Source organism: Phaethon aethereus (genome assembly GCF_964289735.1).
Source record: "Phaethon aethereus genome assembly, chromosome: 16".
Classification (NCBI taxonomy): domain Eukaryota; kingdom Metazoa; phylum Chordata; class Aves; order Phaethontiformes; family Phaethontidae; genus Phaethon; species Phaethon aethereus.
The window spans coordinates 48,009-68,452 of NC_138592.1; the positions used below are offsets into that span (position 1 = coordinate 48,009).

The 20,444-nt window shown below is 39.7% G+C and overlaps 1 protein-coding gene across 1 annotated transcript; it reads left to right on the forward strand.

Moving 5' to 3' along the window:
• Window positions 1–4,970: 4,970 nt before the first annotated feature.
• LOC309410670 (protein-glutamine gamma-glutamyltransferase E-like) lies at window positions 4,971–18,588 on the forward strand (the record flags this gene model as incomplete). Its single annotated transcript, XM_082007115.1, has 13 exons — window positions 4,971–4,980; window positions 6,777–7,010; window positions 7,317–7,559; window positions 8,128–8,246; window positions 8,753–8,881; window positions 10,337–10,514; window positions 10,679–10,814; window positions 11,717–11,820; window positions 12,292–12,537; window positions 14,020–14,325; window positions 16,036–16,193; window positions 16,403–16,536; window positions 18,441–18,588. The coding sequence occupies 13 exons, from the start codon at window positions 4,971–4,973 to the stop codon at window positions 18,586–18,588; spliced, it is 2,145 nt and encodes a 714-aa protein (XP_081863241.1).
• Between the last annotated feature and the right edge of the window lie 1,856 nt (window positions 18,589–20,444).

Genomic DNA, 20,444 nt, shown 5'->3' on the forward strand with positions numbered 1-20,444 from the left:
TTAATGGTTGGACTTGATGATCTTAAAGGTCCTTTCCAACCTAGTGATTCTGTGATTCTGTGACCTCTGTAAAAATGTGTAATGATGAGGCTTGAGTGCAGATGACGCCACTTTATCCCTTCTAGGCATAAAGCTCGTGCTGCACTGGCTTTCTGTGACATAGGCTTGAAAAGCTCAGGAAATTATCAAGAAAAACAATCCACAGAGCAGAGGCTTGAGTGCAGAAAGGACAGGCATTGTTTTCCCCTCATGGAGGTTAAAAGAGGCATGGTTACCCCATTCTCACAGTTTTAGGAGAACTGATTGCATGAACTCTTAGGACACAAGTGTTCATCCATATACTATTATTTGAAATAATTCATGTTATTAACCTATCTACTTGTGCCAGCATCCCTCAACAGCATCTGCTGTTTGCCTGGCCTGATGGTGCTTAGTTAATGACTGTCTCAATGCACCTGCTAAGTGTAATACCATCTAAAGGTTTACCTGTTTAAGAGCAGAACATAGGCTGGGAGGGAATCAGGTGCATACAATAGGCAGGAAGGCATTGATTCCCTCATAGATCTCCTCCACTGAGCAGAGCTTAAATAAATGGAAAAACACAATTTGATAGTCAAGCTGAAAGATTGGACTGAGTAGAAAAATCTTTAACAAAAGAACTATACGGTAAAGTGGACAGTAAAAACCTTCATCTACAGCAATGGGGAAAAAACCACAAACCAATTGGTTCTGCATTGTAACACTTCCTCTTAAGCAATGATTTGCCAATAACTTAGCCAAGACGTTTTAACAAGATGATCCATAAAAACTTCCTCTTTAAGTGTCATACCTCAATCTATCCTTCTTAATCACAGTTTTCTCATCGCACAAAATGCAAGAAGCAATAGGAGCATTTAACGAACAAACTGGTATTTGCTGATCATGGTCAGCACTTGCTTGTGAAATACCCAGTACCCAAGAAATGTCCAAGCCCAAGCTCAGTTGGAAATGTCAAAAGTGCCCTGGGATACTCCTCACAGTGCAATGCACAATTTTAATGTAAAAAACTGTGAGGGTCTGTGTGCATGTGTGTGTGCTCATAACTGTTTTCACTCTCTCTCTCTCCCCCCTCCTCCTCCCACACCCCAACACACACATCCTGCAAATACACACACTTTTATCCCAGAAAGTTTTTATGCATCGTGGGCCAATCTGTAATGGATCTACTTTAACAGAATCCAGAATGTGGTGCATAAGGAAAAGGGAAAAGCACCTTAAAAGATCCTATAAATCTGATTGATAGCATGAATTTTTTTTACGGGTTTTGATAGTCTGCAATGCACGACTGCTACTAAGGATTCAGCGATTTGTTTCATGGTCTCACACTCAAAATAATTATCTCAGCTTCTGTCTGTCACTTTTATGCTTCAGTGTCATTACAACTAAGGCGTGAGTCACACCTGCAAGCATCTTGTTTGTGTATTAGAACTAAGGGTGCTTGCCTGTAGAATGGGACAACATGTTTGATTCCTAGATTAAATGAGCAGAACTACGTAGTGATGGGAGCCTGCAAAGAAGTGTTCTTTGCTGATGAGTGTGCAGCAGTAGCTGGAAGTTAAAACTTGCAAATAATGTCTTTAGTCCATTCCAATGAGAGAGATGTGTGCCTAAGTGGGAGAGGTAAGGAAATACATTTAAATATAATAGGCTATAAATAACAGGTTGCGTGTGACCATGTGGGAGCTGTCAGGGGAGCCTAGCATAAGTTCGTCCCAGTCTGTGTGCTGTCAGTTTGGCTTATTCCTGTGTACTGGTCCCATGGTAGTTTTTGAAGTTCACATATTAGTATATGTCACTACTATGTCACTGTCAGTCTCCCTTCTGGAACGAGCCATGTCATCTGGAATGAGCCAAGATCCCAAGAGAAGATCTGAGCCCAGCTAATCAGGTAGCCTACTTTACACAGACGATATGGCAGCTGACTGTGCCAAGTTCAGCTACCTTTAAAGTCTGGCTACTGGAGAACTTCAGGAACAATCAGGAATTTCAGGAAGTATTCAGGCTGCAGCAGGCTGCAGGCTTCCATTCAGAATGCCCCTGCTACTTGGGGCATTCTGAATGGAAGAAGAAGACAGAAAATAAGAAGTACGTCTTGGACAACATATAGGGGCCAGAAGAGATCTCAGCCAAATGCCTTTCCATATGGACTTGTCCAATCTACGTCACGGGGTTCTAGTGCCCCCACTGTTCCAGGGGCCCAGGTCTCTCCCCTTAGTGTGGTTCACAAATACCAGTATAGCTGTAGAAAATCACTTGACTTCCTGTATCCAGGAAAACAGGAGTGGGTTTTGCTGATGAAATTGCTTAATTATCCAACAAGGGAATGCAAGGGGAGACAGAATAGCCCAAACTTCTCAGGGTACTGAGGCGGTTCCCAATGAGTCATGGACATATGGTTGTAGCATGGTGCTTTAGCGGTATATGTAAGGAAGAGCTGTGCTCAGAAAGAGTAATGGAGCAGATAGACTATTCTAGGGACTGATTTCCCATCCTGAAACAAAGGCACAACTGATAATAGGTGATATTTAATAGAATTCAAATGTCCGCAGTGCAACTGTGGATTCTTACAGGGTTGGTGGGGAAGAGATTGACGATGCAAAGAAGGAGAGAAAGTAATACTGAGGGGAATTAGTCTATTACAAAAGATGTCCTTCACTGTTCAGTGTTGAACTCTTCCTCCTATATGTTCTTTTCTTTAACAGTTACTGGAATGAGGGAAGAAATCTGGGTATCACTGGAAAAGGATGTCATTAGTTATATGACTGAACAGCTTTGCAAAAGGTGATTCCGATACAGTTTATTCTGGGTACATAAAACAAAATACTAAAATGGCTTAGAGCTTTCATTTTCTGAGGTACAGAAGAATCTTCTCTTGCTATCCACCAGATTTTCAAGCACCTACCTGTGCTATCCTTACATTTACAGTCACCACACAAGCTCTGCAAATACTACCTGGCTTACAGGGAGCTGCCTGGGTCAACTGCATTCTGCTTGACTAGTGTTCTTACCAGTGTTAATATTTCTCATTAAGTTAGCCCTCATTCTCAACCTTCACCCATAATCTTTAATCCAAAGGTCCGGTATGTATCATTCATCTGTTTTACAAACGAAGCACATGAGAGGCCTGCAAGGCAACTCAGCCAGAGCTGGGAATAAACACCAGAATCTGATGCAACAGATGCAACTCATTCTCCTTACCATACTGTCTTCCAGAATAAATGAACTATATCTGTTTTTTCGAACATGCTGTTTATAACTATACTATCATACCATCAAATACCAAAAACAATTATGCCACTGACCTATAGGACAATGATATCCAGCACACTATTGCTGTCACACAAAAAAGAGTGAAACATGACCAAATAAGCATCGGCAGCTATTTGGTGAATAATCACTGACTTTTTTTGTTTTCTTTCAACAGTAACTAATCTTGCTATCAGAGAGAAATGGTTTGCTATGTACCCAAGGATAGGCTGAAATCTTAAGGCAAATTTATTCTGAAAATTGTTACTGTGTCATTTAAGAGACTTTAGAAGTATGGGTAGGAGAGTGTAGCTTAACATCTGAAACCTCTGAAGTTTGGACTTCCTATTTTAAAATCAAATTCTAAGAATTTTTACATTTAAGAATTAAAGTCTTATCATTTTAAAATCACAGTTGGGCTTTGCATGTGATAAAACTATGGTCCCTCAAACTAAATGTTATTAATGAAGAGAGATTCAAAGCAGCAGTCTGAATTATACCCATTTAAAAACTGTTTCTTCTAAGCACACATTTTTATTGGAAATATGTATAAAATATGTCTGCATATTAAATAGGTTGAGCAAGTTCCAATTCCAGAATTTCCAAACATGATCCAAATCTGGACACAGAAGGATTTGGGCTGCTGAAATACTGAGCCCAGCCAATTAAAATTCTGCATTTGGAAAGGCATATAGCTATGGCTAGTCCAGCATAATGGGTATCACTCAGAAACATCCTTAAGTCTGTGCACTGAGTACATCCAATTTTACAGGTCATTTCATAAAAGTATCAGCATTAGTCTCTCTCTCTCTTAACAGGAAGTGGACCCACCTGCAAAACATAAGCATAAATCATTCTCCTTGCAATTAAGTGACAGATTTTTGTGCACAAATTAGAATTGCCAGTTTCATGTTCAGAGATACCCTATCAAAAAAAATAGTAGTGTACCAGCTGAAAACAATGATAGCTATTTTATCACGTCACAAATGTACTTACCTACCATCTCTGTACTGTGTCATGAAAATATGACATGGAGCACTTGTATATTTAATGTTGTTAAACAGCAATTATGTGATAAAATAAAAATTGGTTCGATAAATTTGGCCTGATTAAATTTGGGGCAGAGGCAATAGCTTGCTTATTGTTTTGCAGTTACTACAATGCAGTGGAAAAAACCGCAAACAAACAGCTCCAGGAAAACAGTGGATTCAGTGAATGAACTTAAAGAAAAAGTCACTGTAAATATTGCTCATGAAATATTCCAAATTAAAAACAATGTGGTGCAAGGAGGAGTTATGCTATTCCTATAATTTTATCATTATAACAGCAAGAAAAGTAACTAAATGCTGAAATTCTTATAAATTTAAATACATTAAGAGACTCCTAACAGGTGGCCAGACTGTTGTCCAAGCTTCAGATACTAAGTTGCAAGGAAATGAGCTCAGGATGTGGGGACTGAGAGAGTGAAAAATGAATGAAAATGAATCCTCAAGCCCCATTGTTCAGATAAAGGCTGGGGAGCAAAAAAGGCTCCACCCCCACAGGAAATATTGCAAACAGGCAACTTTACACCTACACTTTTAAAGAAGTGAAAGGCACCAGCCATTCCTTGAGTCAACAGAAGTAGAGGAGGCCATTCAGAGGAAAGCTCCAGAAGCTGCTTATACAGGACGTATTGATCAGATATGGGCCAAGGTGAGCAAGGGGGAAGCCCCTTCTGTGGTGCTTTGTTGTTTTCTTACATCCATACCTCATATTCAGTTCTGTGTGGACACTGCAAGATCACTACTTCTCTAAGGAGCTTTGATCCAAGGCAAAAAAAGGAAGAGAAAATTCTTCCATCAAAAGTTAGGAGAAGGATTTTCACAGGAATTGCATTTTTTCACTTACTGTGTGCATGAGAAAAGCAAGCTTATCAGAATGACATTTTCAGAGAACAGGTATATTATCTGATGTAAAAATGTTGTATTTTGCAAATTAGGAAGGAAGGGTAAGTCTGCAGGTATTTGAAGTTGTCAGAAAAGTGCAAATGAGAGGTTGAGAAATCCAAGAAAGAAGCAAAGCAGAATTTGAAGAAGGTATCTTTGCAAAGGCTGAGGGAGGCTACAATGAGCAAAGGTTGAAACCTGTAGTTAAGGCAGAGAGGATACAAAAATTAGGGGTGGGGTTTTTGGTGGTTTGTTTGTTGGAGTGAGGGGAGGGGGTTTTCTTACATGCTAATATTCATACATATGCAAATTGACCAGTTTAATAATTATCGTAAATGGTCCCATGTTGTTTTTCCAACTTTGCCAAATAACTCCTGGCTTTTCTGAAGACAAATCTCCCCACGCCCTCAGTTCATTCAACAATAGATGTGCTTCATAGCTAACCTTCTGAAGATGTTGCTTTTTTTAAAGTAGGTATGTTCCTGAAAAAAATCAAAGTACATGCTGCTTACCTCAATACTGTAAAAAATGTGTTCCCCCCATTTGAACTGTGACTACATTGCCAAGACTACTAATGTAGTTATTTCAAGGCTTGCCTAAACTTGGTAAACTTAAGATCATAGTGTAAAAAAATCTTTACACTAATAAATCTGGTTGAAGATGGGATAATGGTTTTTTACTCAAAAATGGCACAGGGTAGCTGTGTTCCACTACTAAGGACCACACTATTACTCTTTCTTGTCCTCCCTCATGGGGTGGGGGGGGAGGATGGGGAGTAATAAAAATATTTCTTTAAAAGCACACAGTGCCCTTAGGGAAAAAAAAAAAAAAATCTCTTTTTCTTCTGTACTTCTGCACTTCATTTAAACCATTGAGCTATCTTCTGCTAGAGAACCCTCCATAGGCTCTGATGATGTCCGAGCCAAACCAATCTCAGCCTCTGACTGAAGCCATAGTTCACATGCAAGAGCTTTCTGCCACATATTATTTCACATGCATTACTTCAATAGTGTTCTCTCTCCAATTCTGCCATCTCTCCCACTGCTGAATGACAGCCCAGCGTCCATAAACATATTCTTATTAGGTGCTTCCAACAGATAGCAGTTGTCAGTTATATCAGAGGTACATGACACGTAAGAGGGGCTAGAGATCATGTCATGGTTTAAAATGCAGAAGTGTTCCTCAGCTCACTCAGATTTCTTTATTTCTTATTCAAAGGCATCAAGGCTGTGCCTCTGTTAGTATAATACCATGTCTTGGAATGGATGACACCTTAAAAAAATTAGCTGAGTTCAGCCAAATTCTTTATCCAAGGAACTCACAAGTACTCAATCCCCTCAGGGTTCTCTCCTCTTAGTTGCCTTTCTGATTTTTCTTTAGTACCAGATATACTACTCCTTCTATATTTAATTATGCAGATAATCTCTAACACTCAATGCAAGGTGGAGTCTCTCAAAAAAAAAAAAAGAATAAAATGCTCACAAATAAATTATTTCCATTTTTTATGGAAACCTCACATGGCTACTAGTTACCTGTAGAAAGTAACATGCAATTCTTGAACAGTGTGTCCATGCTCCTTCCTCCTTGCACACACCTTCAAGTTTTCTTGCTCTTCTCACTTTTTCATAGCTGCAACGCAGCCAAGCACCAACTGGCACCTGAAAGAAAATGCAAGAGATCACCACACAAGTAAATTTTCTAGCAACGAGTTGATTGTAAGGAGAGGACAGGCCTTCATTGTCACCTTCAATGGAACAGAACAACCTGAGCAAAACTTAATATTCATCGCAGAAACAGGTATGGCTCCCAACTTCTTTCACAGAAAAAGTAATGCTGCCTCGTGACATTCTTTTGGCCTGATATGTGCTATAGGGCAGAAAGATAATACCTTGGAGCCAACATGCTGGTTCACATAGCCATGGAACTGTTTGAGATGCTTGTTGTATTACTGCCGTCTCAGCTAGCAGTGATAGCTTCCTTCAGTTTCCAACATATGGCATAAATTCATCTGAGGGCAGGGTCACATCCCTGTTGAGTTTGTTGATGACTAAATCTCTATTTCAGCAAGCTGGGGAAAAAAATGTTGTTTATTTTCCTTAAAAGGTCCAAAACCCTCAAAGCTGGCTAAGACACAGGCCACATTTGGTATCTCCAGCACAGTGAGCAAGGAGAGCTGGAGTGCAGTTCTACAGTCTACCAGTTCCAACTCTGTGAGCATCTCCATTTCCAGCCCACCTAATGCTGTCATTGGACGTTACAAGCTGAGTGTCCAACGTGCTTCAGGTGGCAGCTCCTCTCCAGCAAGCCTTGGCACTTTTGTTTTGCTCTTTAACCCTTGGTCTTCAGGTATGAACATGTCGATTTTCCCCTTAAAGAACTAAGTTGCTTGTAGGTTCATTAATATTTGCAGCTTCCCCATTTGATCTATACTTCTTTAATACGGGGGCTGAACATTCACCACATAATGTATCAGTGAGAAAAAAAAAGGATTTAACAGTTTCTTAGGACCCTCTGGTACATAAAAACAGCTCTGTGTCATGTACTTACTGGAGAGCTCCTTGCCCTAAAAGATTAAGTTCTGCTTAAGAAGATAAAGTTCTGCTTTTGCCAGAGCTTCCCTACTTTTGCACAAGCTTAGAAGTATCTGGTCTCTGTAGAACCAAGAAGAGAGACATATCTACCAGCTGCCATCTTCTCCCAGATTTGACAGTGTCATACCTCTGTCTTCACTCAGACACCCCCCACCCCTTTCTCTAATTATAAGAAATCCTGAGTTTCACTATCTGTTTATAACAGCAAGAACAACAAAGGGTGGATATTTACAAGCATTCTTATTGATGGAAACCAAGGCTCCTGAGGTTTTGTTTTATTTTGCCTTGCTGTGGTTGTACATACCTCTGCTTTGGCTTTTCAGGTGATGATGTGTTCATGCCTAACAAGGCTGAGTGTGAGGAATATGTGCTAGAAGAGTTTGGCATCATTTTTGCGGGCAATAAAAATCATATCAACAGCTTTGGATGGAACTTTGGCCAGGTAAATGCAGCACTGAAACACCAGACAGTGTTTTGTGCTCTCGTTTTCATGTGAACTGGATGACCGGGGCTGGTTTGATTTTTCCAGCTCATCGCAGTCATACACCTCTGAAGAGCAGGAGTCTGGTATTGAAATCAGAACTCGTGCCAAGCCTTGTTGTACTGATTAATATGAGGATTTGTAATTGACTAGTCAGTGATATGACCTAGGACTCAGAGGTGCAGCCAGCAGAAACCTTACTGTCTGCTGGGTAGTAGAATACTGTAGCAAAGCTGAGAGGCAAAGTCCTGGCCTTAAGTCCACAGATTCCAAGTTTTGAAAAGCTCTTTGAGTTCTAATCTTCACAGTTTGTTGAGGCTGCATTTTTATATGGTAATTCCTCACTGAGCTGCAGCACTTTATTCGGTGGTTAAGAAAAACATTAAACACTTATGTGGCTCTACTTATCCTGATTTTTAGGAGAGTAATCTGTGTTTCCAAAACACTGACTTATTTCTATAACACAGTTTCAAGGAGATATTCTCAATATTTGCCTTTCCATGCTGGATCGAAGCTTAAACTATCGTCAGGATCCTGCCACAGATGTATCTCACCGAAATGACCCCAAATATTTGGGCCGTGTTCTCAGTGCAATGGTAAGCAACATGTTCAAAAAGTCCAAACTACTAACTATTCATTTAAAGTAGTTAGTGAAAGTAAGTATGAAGACACTTCTCAGAAAATTTTAGGTCACTGTTTGTATGCACCAGAAATGTGGGCCAGAGAAACACCTAGATGGCCATCTAATCTGTGGTATTTCTGAAACTTATCACTTTCATATCCAGCAGTCAAAGTGAAAGTATAAGACATGGGGTGGTACATTGAGGGACCTGTCCCTTGGAGGTCTTTAGTCCAACCTTCCATTTGAAGTGGTACTAGATCAGCTCAGCCGTGGACTTAGGCTGCCTTGAAAATCTCCAAGGATGGAGGTTTCATGGCCTCTCTGGGTGACCAGTCCAGCGCTGCACTCCCCTCTTAGTGAGGAATTTTTCTCTCATGTCAAATATGATTTTCCCAAGCTACAACTTTCTGCTGTTGCCTCTGCCAAAACAGAGAAAAGTTGGATTCTGACAACTTGAACGTTCCATGGAACTTGAATGTTCCATTCAAGTAGTTGTAAGCCACTATCACATTCCCCTTATACCCTTCTTAACCAGGCTGAACTAGCCCAGTGCTCTCAACTTCTCTTTGTAGATTGTGTGCTCCAGGGTCCCTGACCATCTAGGTAGCCTTCCCTCCTGGGCCATCTTCAGTGTCTCAACATCCCCTTGAACTGAGGGACCTGAAACTGGAGACGGGATTCCTGGCACAGCCTCACTAGGGTTAATTAAAGAGGGTTATCAGCTTCCCTCAGTCTCCTGGTCACACTTTTCACTATGCAGCATAGCGTGGCCTTTCTCTTTATGAGGAGAGCACACTGTTGGCTCAAATGCAACCTGCCATTTGCTGTAATTCCCAGACCCCTTTCAGACAGGCTGCCACTCATCCAGCTGCTTCCCAGCCTGTACCAATGCATGGGTTATTCTGCCACAAGTTCTGAAATCCACACCTTTTCTTCCTGAACTTTGTGAGGTTGCTGTTGACACAGTACCCAAGATTTTCAAGGTGACTGCGCCCCATTTGTTGTGTTAGCCACTTCCCCTAATTTAATGTAAATTTGCTGAGGGCTTACTACATCATGATCCAGGCACATTCTGAAAGCTTAGCTGCACGATATACATTGCTGAAGCGCCATTCAATCATACAGTGGTAAAGTTGCCACCTCATGTCAGGAAGGTTCACTGAAAACTTGTGTTTGCCTTCTTGCCTGGTACTACAGTACTTGGAGAAACAGTGAGAGAAACAGTGATTAAAAGCTCTCAATTTCTTGAGAGGACATATATTTCATTTCCCTGAAAAGCTATGGCTTCTTCTGAAGGCCAGCTGTATGAAGCAGTGGCTTTTGTCCACTAAAATATCATTCAAGGCTTTTCTCCTGCATGTTCCCCTACTGCTATTACATCTGTTGTAAACAGTTTATCCCATCATAAATTTAGTGAATATATTTACAGGTCAACGCCAATGATGACCATGGGGTGCTGCTAGGAAACTGGAGTGGAAATTATGAGGGTGGGAAAAGCCCAAGCAGCTGGACTGGAAGTGGTGAAATCCTGCAAAACTGGAAGAAATCAGGATTCAAACCTGTTAGATATGGACAATGTTGGGTTTTTGCAGCAGTATTGACTACAGGTATGTTTTATGTCATACGCATAACTGACACTGCACTGATTCTGTTAAAAGAAGCACTAATAATACTTCCTACATGAAAGTCTTTCAAGACATTAGTACATTATATGAAATTTCATATTCCAGAAATACTGCTTTCTGACTATGGTTTTCTATTTGTTCTTTAGTGCTTAGATGTTTGGGGATTCCCACTCGTACAATTACAAACTTCAGTTCTGCCCATGATGCAGATGGCAATCTGCGTGTGGATGAGTTTTATGATGCTTCTGGAAATCATTTGGACAGGGCAGCTGACAGCATATGGTAAGGCTCTACGATATTTAATAGTAGGACCTATCAATGCCTATGAAGTCTTCAGGTGCAGAGTATAGATTCTAACAACAAATGCTTTGTTACCTTCTTAAAACCAGCCTTAGAAACAACTACACACACAGAGGACCAATAAAAAATACTACAAACTAATACTACAAACCTCAGTGTTTTTACACTTTCTTAGTTGAACAGAGAATTATGACATGAGTTACAACAGCAAATTGAAGCCAGGGCAGGCAAACTTACAGTTATGATGCCACAGATGACTGAAAATTTGTCATATTAAACTGGAAATGTCAAACAGTGGGACTTGACTTAGTTTGGAACTATTCTTCGAAAACAGTTCACGTTAAACTGTAAAAGTTCAACAGAACCAGCTTCCCTGACTTTTTTTTTTTCAGTGACATCATTTGCAGTGAAAATAATGTAATTATTGCCACTATTAAGCATCAAATGCAATTCAAACAAGCTTGCATTCAGCAAAGAACAGGTGCAGTCCCTCACTTTTTGCCTTGTTTACTCCTCTGCTTGGTTCTGGACCCATTCTAAATATAAGTGATAAATATATCTGTAGCATTGTGCTATAAAGAAACCAGCTAAAACTAAGGACATACACATGCTCAGAACTTTTGGAGAAAAACAGTCTCAAGACATTTTGTATAATTTTACAAATTTGCTTTCTGCCCTTGAACATTTATGTCTGTTCCACAATGCAATCTTCAGCTCCTTTCTAGTTAATATAGTCAGGATCAGAGTGAAAGTGGTCAGTCTCAGATAAGAACCTATGCAAATTAAGGAATTTAATACATTTAACTAAGAAAACTGAGTAATGGATACGAACAGGAATTTAGAAACACATTCTAGTAGCTTACTTTGTTCATCCTTGCACATAGGAATTTCCATGTCTGGAATGAAAGCTGGTTTTCCCGCAATGACTTGGGCCCCTCATACAGCGGATGGCAAGTTCTGGATGCAACTCCCCAAGAAGAAAGTGGAGGTACACAGATTTTATTTCAGAAATAATGTTGAAAAATTGTAAAGTCAGTCACTTTCAGGGAGCAGAAAAAAAAGTAAAACCTTGGTAAAAGTAATTTCTCATGCTGCTCAGAAATAGAGTGGCAGAAGAGGATACTTTATCTTTCGGATTAGAAAAGCCTCAGATCAGCTGTGGACGCCAAGAAACAAACTAGACTTCTAGGAGCAGTCTTTCACAGCAATTCCTATATTTCCAATGTAGCAATCCAGAGCTATTGAAAATCAAGGGATACTATAAAATATCAAGTGTACCTTCAGAATAAACACAAGACACATTGATGATTAGCCTGGAATGAAGGTGTATGTGGATGAAAGGGCTAGAATGGGACAACAGCACTGGGCAACTCAGGAGTCATTGATAAATATCAGTCTAGTAATCTGCTTACCGTCAAAGAGTCAATTAGGCCTAAATTATTTTTTCTCAACGCCATAGGAATTTATCAGTGTGGTCCTGCCTCACGGAATGCCATCAAAGAAGGAGATGTAGATCTGGACTACGACTGCCCATTTGTATTTGCAGAAGTGAATGCAGACTGTATGTACTGGAATTATGACCCTGCAACTGGAAAGAAAACATTAATATTCTCTAAGTCTACCATAATTGGCCAATTCATCAGCACAAAGGCAGTTGGTAGAGATGATCGTGTAGATGTCACCAATGATTATAAATATGAAGAAGGTAAATAAAAACATTGGTTCTTCTGGTTATATAGCTGCTTCATTCCCAAACGTATATAAACTTTAGGATGGGAGTCTCTTAGTGGGAAATTCTGGGCATCTATAAGGTGGGAGCAAAATTTATACTCAGTTTATTCAGTTCTAACAGAAGAGGGAAGAGAAGGTAAAGAGTAAAAAATACTGCCTTGCCCTTTCTGATATGAAGCTGCTTTGCGGGACTTAATATAAGGCAAGTCCAAATACCTCTGAATAAAGCATTTACTGTTCTGCTTGCCTACTGCTAATGTGCCTCTGCTTTGTGAGAATTAGTCTACAGCCCAGTTATTTGACAGACAGATGAAAGGCCTATTACAGAAACCTAAGCTAAATCAATGCTTAGACCCAAGAGAAGCAACTCTTTCAAAGGGTCAAACAGCATGTAAACTTGTCAAACCTTTGGGTTTGATAGTACAGGAAAAATTACAATCATGAACTGAATTTGCAAGTGCAAAGAATTAACATTGCTATTGGAAATACGTATCAGAAGGGTAAAAAGCATGATAAAGTAGAGCTCAAATAACTAGCTTCCATTGTGTACCGGCTCTGGCTGGGATGGATTTAACTTTCTTCATAGCTGCCTTCCTAAAAGTGTTGATAACACACCAATGTTTTGGATATTGCTGAACAGTACTTGCAGAGTGTCAAGGCTTTCTCTCTCTCTCCCTCCTCCTTCCTCCCTCCCTGCCACAGTGAGTAGGCTGTTGGTGGCCAAGAGGCTGGCAGGGGACCCAGCCAGGACATCTAACCCAAACTTACCAAAGGTATATTCCATGCCATATGACTTAGTGCTCAGCAATAAAAGCTCAACAAAAGGCAGAGGAAAGGGGAGGGAGGCGTTCATGGTTATGGGATTTGTATTCCCAAGCAACCATTATGCATGTTGAGGCCCTACTTTTGAGGAAGTGGCTGGACATCTCCCTGCCAATGTGGAGTAGTGAATGTATTCCTCTTTTTGCTTCGCTTGTGTGCAGTTTTTTCTTTCGCTGTTAAACTGTCGTCATCTCGACCCATGAGTCTTTGTTTCTTCCCTCTGTTTTCTCCCCATCCTGCAGGAATGGGGAGTGAGAGAGAGGCTGAGTGGATGTTTGGCTGCTAGCCAGAGTCAACCCACCATACGGTGCTGTCAGCTTTCACTTATATTAGGGGTGTTTTCTGTAATAGCAAGTAAGAATTTACATTTCTAAATATTGCAACCATAAAAAGGGATAGAAATGGGAAGTGTGAGAAACTTTGAACTTAAGATTCTGTGTTAAAAAAAAATTCTATTAGAGGGGCAGTGATATTACTGACTGCAGATCCAGAAAATTAGGTGTGGCTGTGGAAAACAGAGGCTCTGTTCATCTGTAAGTAGACACTATGTTCTGCTGGCTTGTCTCTAGCAATCATGTGAAATAAGAGATGCATGTTAACTGTTGAGGATGATTTTCATGTTTCTCTCTGACAGGCTCTACAAAAGAGAGAGTTATTTTTAAAAAAGCCCGTAAGAAGCTGGGACTTGAGGATAAATTTGATCCTACAGCACCAACACCACAGGAAATCGATCAAAAGCCTGACATCTCAGGGAAGTTCAAGGTGGCTGGCCCATTAGAAGTTGGCAAAAACCTCAATCTAATTCTGGTTCTTGCAAACTTACAGTCTAATGCTAAGACTGTTCACATAAATATGACTGCTTGGAGCACTCTGTACACTAGAAGACCAGTTCGTGAGATCTGGAAGGACTCCATATCTGTCACGCTGTCTCCTAAGGAAGGTAATTGTTCAAACAACTTTTAATCATAAACGTATAACTGTTTTACCAGTAAATGGGCATTAGAAGCTGGTCAACTGGGGACAGGGAAGCTCTAACAAACCACAATCTTAAATTTCTATGCAGAAAAGGCTGGGGGGAAAAATTACATCGCACTTATAACCATATTAAAAAGGCACATTTCACACCATCATTTCCTTAAGTACTATTCACATTTTGGAAAATGTATCTCAGGAGTAAAGAGAAGATGGTAAGTAAACATGAAGTTGCATCTAACAAAATTTGCATTAAAAAGATAAGGACAACATAAAAGCAGAGAAATCAGCTCCAACTAAATGTGTTCTGGTCAATTACGAGGGGCCTTACTGAAAGGTAAGAGAACGTGGCTAACAGCAGAAACAAGAAGCCTGATCCATTAGCACACTGGAATGGAATTAAAGTGTGAGGCATAGAAATCGCTGAAAATAGCCTGCTAAACGCCACAGAAAAGAAAGTTTGTATCAAAGAATTGTTGAGGAGTAAAGGATCTCTACCTAAATATGCGTATTGTTGGAAAGATGAAATTAAGTTACCATTAGGAGTTTGGGATAATAGATATATCAGCGTCTCTAAAGTGAACTGAAAGATCATTGATTCTCAACTGATACTATATTGTATTAATCTTAAGCTTTGAGTCACTAATGAGAAACAGAAATAATATTTCATTTCTTTAATATGTAATTTGACTTCTGGAGCTGGGATCTATCAGCTTCCTCTAAAGCATTACGAATTAGACTCATGGTGAAAACAGAGTTTATATGCCTAAATGCATTACAGTCATGCAGGCGCCTTGTGGTGTCTTGTGCTCACACAGGCTGTGTTAAACCAGTGGCTGAAGTTACAGTTAGCAGGGACGTTTTTCCCCAGACCTGATGGCAGGGACCATTTGAAGAGAGTTTTGCCCTCTTCTGGAGGTATGCTCTGTTTGCTAGGATTTGTAGTTAGCAAATACATTGCTATTGGAGAAATCTAGGAAATTCACATTACCCCCATTTTCTTGCTTGCTTCTGTGGGACATTGCATTGGTGACATCTTTTCTTGTGTTTTTCATCTGCTGTATACTGCTGGAAAGTACTTTGTGGCTCAGAGTGTTTGCATGCAACACAGCTACTCTACAGTTCTTCTGAACTTGACGTTTATTGTACAAATGGCCAAAAATGTGGAATTGCCTGGATTCAGAGTCAGAGGAGATCCCTTCACGTCCAGTATTCCTTAATTTTAATTACAGCATGGAAACTACTGTAAAAACACGTGATAATAAAAAGCAGATAGGGCTAGGAAAGATAAAAGAAATGTAAAGGTGTCATTCAGCTCGTCTCACCATATCATGAGCAAATAGGACTGATGAGGCCTATCGGACCATGACAATGTGTAACAAATGAAGGGGCACTGGTAAACTCTGTAAACTCCAGCTGTCTTATCTTTTGGGATTGAGCAATTGGGAAGAAAACAAGCCAGGCAATATAGTAGCAGAGAGTGGAGGAGGGATAACATTGAAGAAATCACTCTCTCTCTACAGCAAATGCATACATTTGCATGAATTGAGTTTGGCAGTGATGGCTGAAGGCCTTCCTAGTCCCAGACACAGCATAAAAGGAAAACACTAATATTAGGTATGAAACTCTGCGGGCCTGTAAAAATGTGTATCAATTCTTTTCTTTTTTTTTCTTCCAGAAAAACAATTTCCCATTAAGATACTATATACTGAGTATCAACAGCAGTTAACTACAGACAACACAATCCAGGTAACAGCTTTATGTCATGTAGAAGGTGGGATTCAAGTGCTAGTGCAAAGAGACATCACCCTGGACAATCCTGCCATCGACATACAGGTAAATTGCTGTCCCTTTGTTCTAACTGCAGTGGCAGAGAAAGGGGAAAATGAGCTCTAATAAGCACCTTTTTCCCCGAAAGAGATGTTCAGCTCACATTCTGCCATGGTCCATCATAGCATCTCATAATATCTCTTCTTCTCACAATTAAGAAGGCTCTGATAGAAAATACTGAGAACCTGACCTTTCAAGCATTTTTCTTTGCACAGGTACTTGGTGAAGCAAAAGTGAATAAAGAAGTGGATGTGGAAGTGATATTTACCAATCCTATTGATACGGAAGTGATGGACTGTGTGCTGCAGGTAGAAGGCAATGACCTACTCAGAGGAATCCTTGAGATAGAGTAAGTACAAGAAATGCCTCCTTCCTGCTGTTAAAGATACATGAGCAAGAACATAGGCATGGCTGACTTGGAACAGAACAGTGGGATGAGACAGCATTTTCTTCTTGCTGTAATCTGGGAGGCCAATCAATGTAGTATCTTGTAATGAAGCACACAGCTTTGAACCATCTCCTCATCTAGGCTAGGCTTAGGCTCCGTAGCTTAGGAGGTCAAATAATTGCTGTCATAATTGGACAGAACTTGTTTTCCTGCCTATCTATCAGGACACCCACAAAATGGATGCTTACCTATGCAGTAAATTGTTCTGAGGCTGTCTATGCTGCTATAGGCCAGATAGGCTGAACCTTCTTGTTCTGATCATAGGGCCAACATTAGGATACATGACTGTTTCTGTCTATACTATACCCAAATTACAGCATATATTAACCAGGATTATTTTTTTTTCCCCACTTTATTAAATGGACTGCAGGTACCAGTCTGGGTGTGCAGCCTTCTAATCAATTTGTGTTTACATCAAAGACATAGACATACATGTAAAAAGCAGATGCACCAGTGTCCCAGCTTTGGAAGCAAAAATGAACACAGACACAAGTTGTGATCTCAATAGGTGGTACCTCTGAAAAGTACAACCCCAAGTATGCTCCATGAATAGCTATTACAGACACAATACATCACAACTAAGGAGCTTTGCTTTTAAAGAACAGACTAAGCTACTCCTTACATGATTGAATTTACTTTAGTAAGGCCTGGAACTTGAACACAGCTGAAATCCATGAGGCAGGCAGGAAGAGAATAGGAAAAATGGTGAATATCACAATAAAAGTTTGGGTTGGGATGGGGTTTTAAATTAAAAAAAAAAAAAGAAAAAAGAAGTTTTTCCACAACAAAAACTACAGACACACTGATTTTTCAAGTTCTACTTTCAGAACTCTACAAAATAATTATGTTAAGAGATCAATAAACAGAGTCAAGAAACTATAAGATGGTGTTGAGATGGTGAAGGAGAATCCTGGAATGAAATAGATTCCTTTTACTATAGATCCCAGGTTCTTATTTTTATGCTTTGATGAATTTGTATATTGTCTTGGTCTTTTTCCTTCAGCGTTTCACAACTGAAACAGAAAGGTTAAAGTTTCAGACTGTCCCCCACTTTGTACATATTCAAAATTGCACACAAATTTCAACATATGCTAGAAAATGGAGTTATTTCTAAAAAATACCTTGGATATGGGACTGTGCTCTTTAACTGAATACACACACACACAAACATACACAGCAACTTAAAATTGCCATTTATGCTTCAGCAACTAAGAGTGGTCTATCTCATAATTTATAAGCTCTCCAGAGGGATTTAGCAACCTCATGTTGTCTATCATACAACTTTATCCTCAGGCAAGACAAGAAAATATGACAGGGTAAGGTTATTTGGGAAAACCATAAACATGAGTTTCCAAGAATTACAAAATATACTGGCTTAAAACATGTTAACTTCCGTTCAGAATTTCCTGCTCTGTAAACACTGAGGTTTTCTTGGTGCTATAATCTATTCTAATTCAGGAGTCTGTGGTAACATTCTTCATGGTCTCAGATTATTCTTTTTTAATAATTGAATGATGTGTTTTACACCCTCTGTTCTGCATGAAGTTTTCTCTCATATGATACTAGTATATACCCCTTTGTGTGCTTATCTGGGTCACTGCGTAATGTATTTGAGAGACCTTAATGCATGGGTTTGGGTATTTAAATGCATATCAGATAGCCAAGTCCTGTATGGTCCTTTCAAGGCCATCCTACACTGAACTGATAGGAATTCTTACTTAAGATGGGAGTTAGTGAAGAAACTCAAGTATGATGCATAAGCCTGTTTTCAGCTTCTATTTTTTCCTTTTGTGTCCTATTTTTAGTATACCACCACTGAAAGCCAGTGAGAAATCCAGTACAAAGTTCAAACTCATTCCTTTTGAGACGGGTCCCAAACATCTACTTGTTAATTTCTCCTGTGATAAGTTTGCAGATATCAAGACCTTTAAGATGGTAAATGTGATTGACTAACAAGACGACACACAGTGAATGCTCTGTGTGTGTGTATAAATTGAACGAAATGTCATAAGAAATGTTGTATAAGAAAAGAATGAGAAAATTAGCAAAACAAACTCCTCACTTTTGTGATAAAGTGTTACCAACATCACATCATTAAAATTTTACATTGTAATTTTAAATAAACCGAGGAATAATTGATTCTTCATTTACTGTTGTGAGTGTCCATGTTATTAAAAAAAAGCATCTTACCTTCTATTCAGACTGTTTGTTTGACTTTTGTCTGGTTTTCTTTGGAAATAATTCTTTCTGGCTCCAGATGTCTCTGCACAAACATTCATAAATTCATTTTTACACATTGAAAGCCTTATACAGTGGACTTTCAAAGTGGTGTTTCTCCTTACTGCAACCATGATACTAGAAAGTAGTCAGGATGAGTTGCATGATTTATGTAATTTAGCATTGTCTTCTTTGCTGCAAAGTCTGTTCCAACATTTTTCCTTTTCTGGTAAATCACAGTGACCAAATGAGGCATAGGAAATGTTCAAAAAGTATTTGGGTGGTGTCCAATTTGAGCGCCATTTGAGAAACACCTTGAGATAATTGCCCAGCTCAACATACATGATATTTTTGCATGCTGATATTTTGCATTTGCTGAAAGTTGTCTTTGGGAATTAAAGGGAGGGTAATCTTAAGTCTAAAGGTATGTTTAACTTGAGAAGAGTTAGGAATTCTTCACTATAGCTTGTGTGTCAGGAAGTCATCTTTCAGAGTTCAAGTTTGGTAAAGCTTACTTAAACCCTCTACGGGAGGATAGGTACGGGCCAAAAGCTGGGTTCCAGGTACAAGTGAACTAGGTGTAGCCCAATGAGTGACTTTGTTTATGGCCAATAGGTACAACAGTAAGTCAATCTCTCATTGAAAATTACCTGTGTAGATGAAGTGAATCGCAAGTCAAGCTACTGCTCTATGGCATTTTGGACTGCTGTGCCAGGAAGCCAGTAAAATCTTAACAAGTGCCTGGAGCCAGCTCTGTGCCCCTACTTCCACTGCATAGCACAGGGTAGCTGTGACTTGCCATAGTGATTCCTCACTGTTACACGACCAGCCCAAGCTCAGTTTGGCTATAAACTCAGACAAAAGGTCCTTGTGGCCTACAAAATCACTTTAGGAGGGCACTTGGCAGCCACCTAGTTTTCCACTGCCAGTCACATGTCATCAGTGTGAGACCATATTGGACATATATAGCCTTTCTGTAGCTTATCTCATTATAAGTAGCCCACAGTGGTACCCTCTCTTTTTCTCCTGATGTTCCTCAAGGCTCACCAGAGCCAAGAGCTCTCATCACATAGACCAAACAGTAGAAGTTCAAGCTCAAGCATAGCCTTGGATTTAGAATGTGGATATACACTTAATTACTTCTTTTTACATCTCTTGTATGCATGAAAACAACCAGACTATGCTAAAGTCAAGCAACTTGCACTAACAGAAATGACAGAAGCTTGTAAATTGGACCTCTAGGGGAATTAACATGAAGGCAACACCCTTCCCCTGCAACACTTCACATGCACATGAAGTTAATGTGTCTAACTGAATGTGTGCCTACTTGGATACAAACTCACAGGAGGGATTCTGCAATGTTTTTGTAGACATTATACAGATCTCCTTTCTAGTAAAGAGTAGCAACAATACAAGTGTAAGGTGCAATATGGTTACCCTAAGGATATGATACTTGAATAGTACTTGAACAATAGACAAAACTATTAAGGAGATGAATGAAATGAGATGAGAGTATGTTTTTCTCTGACAGTCAGCAAACTGCACTGCAATTTCAAGGCTCTGAAACAAGGGAAAAAGGAGGAACAAAATAT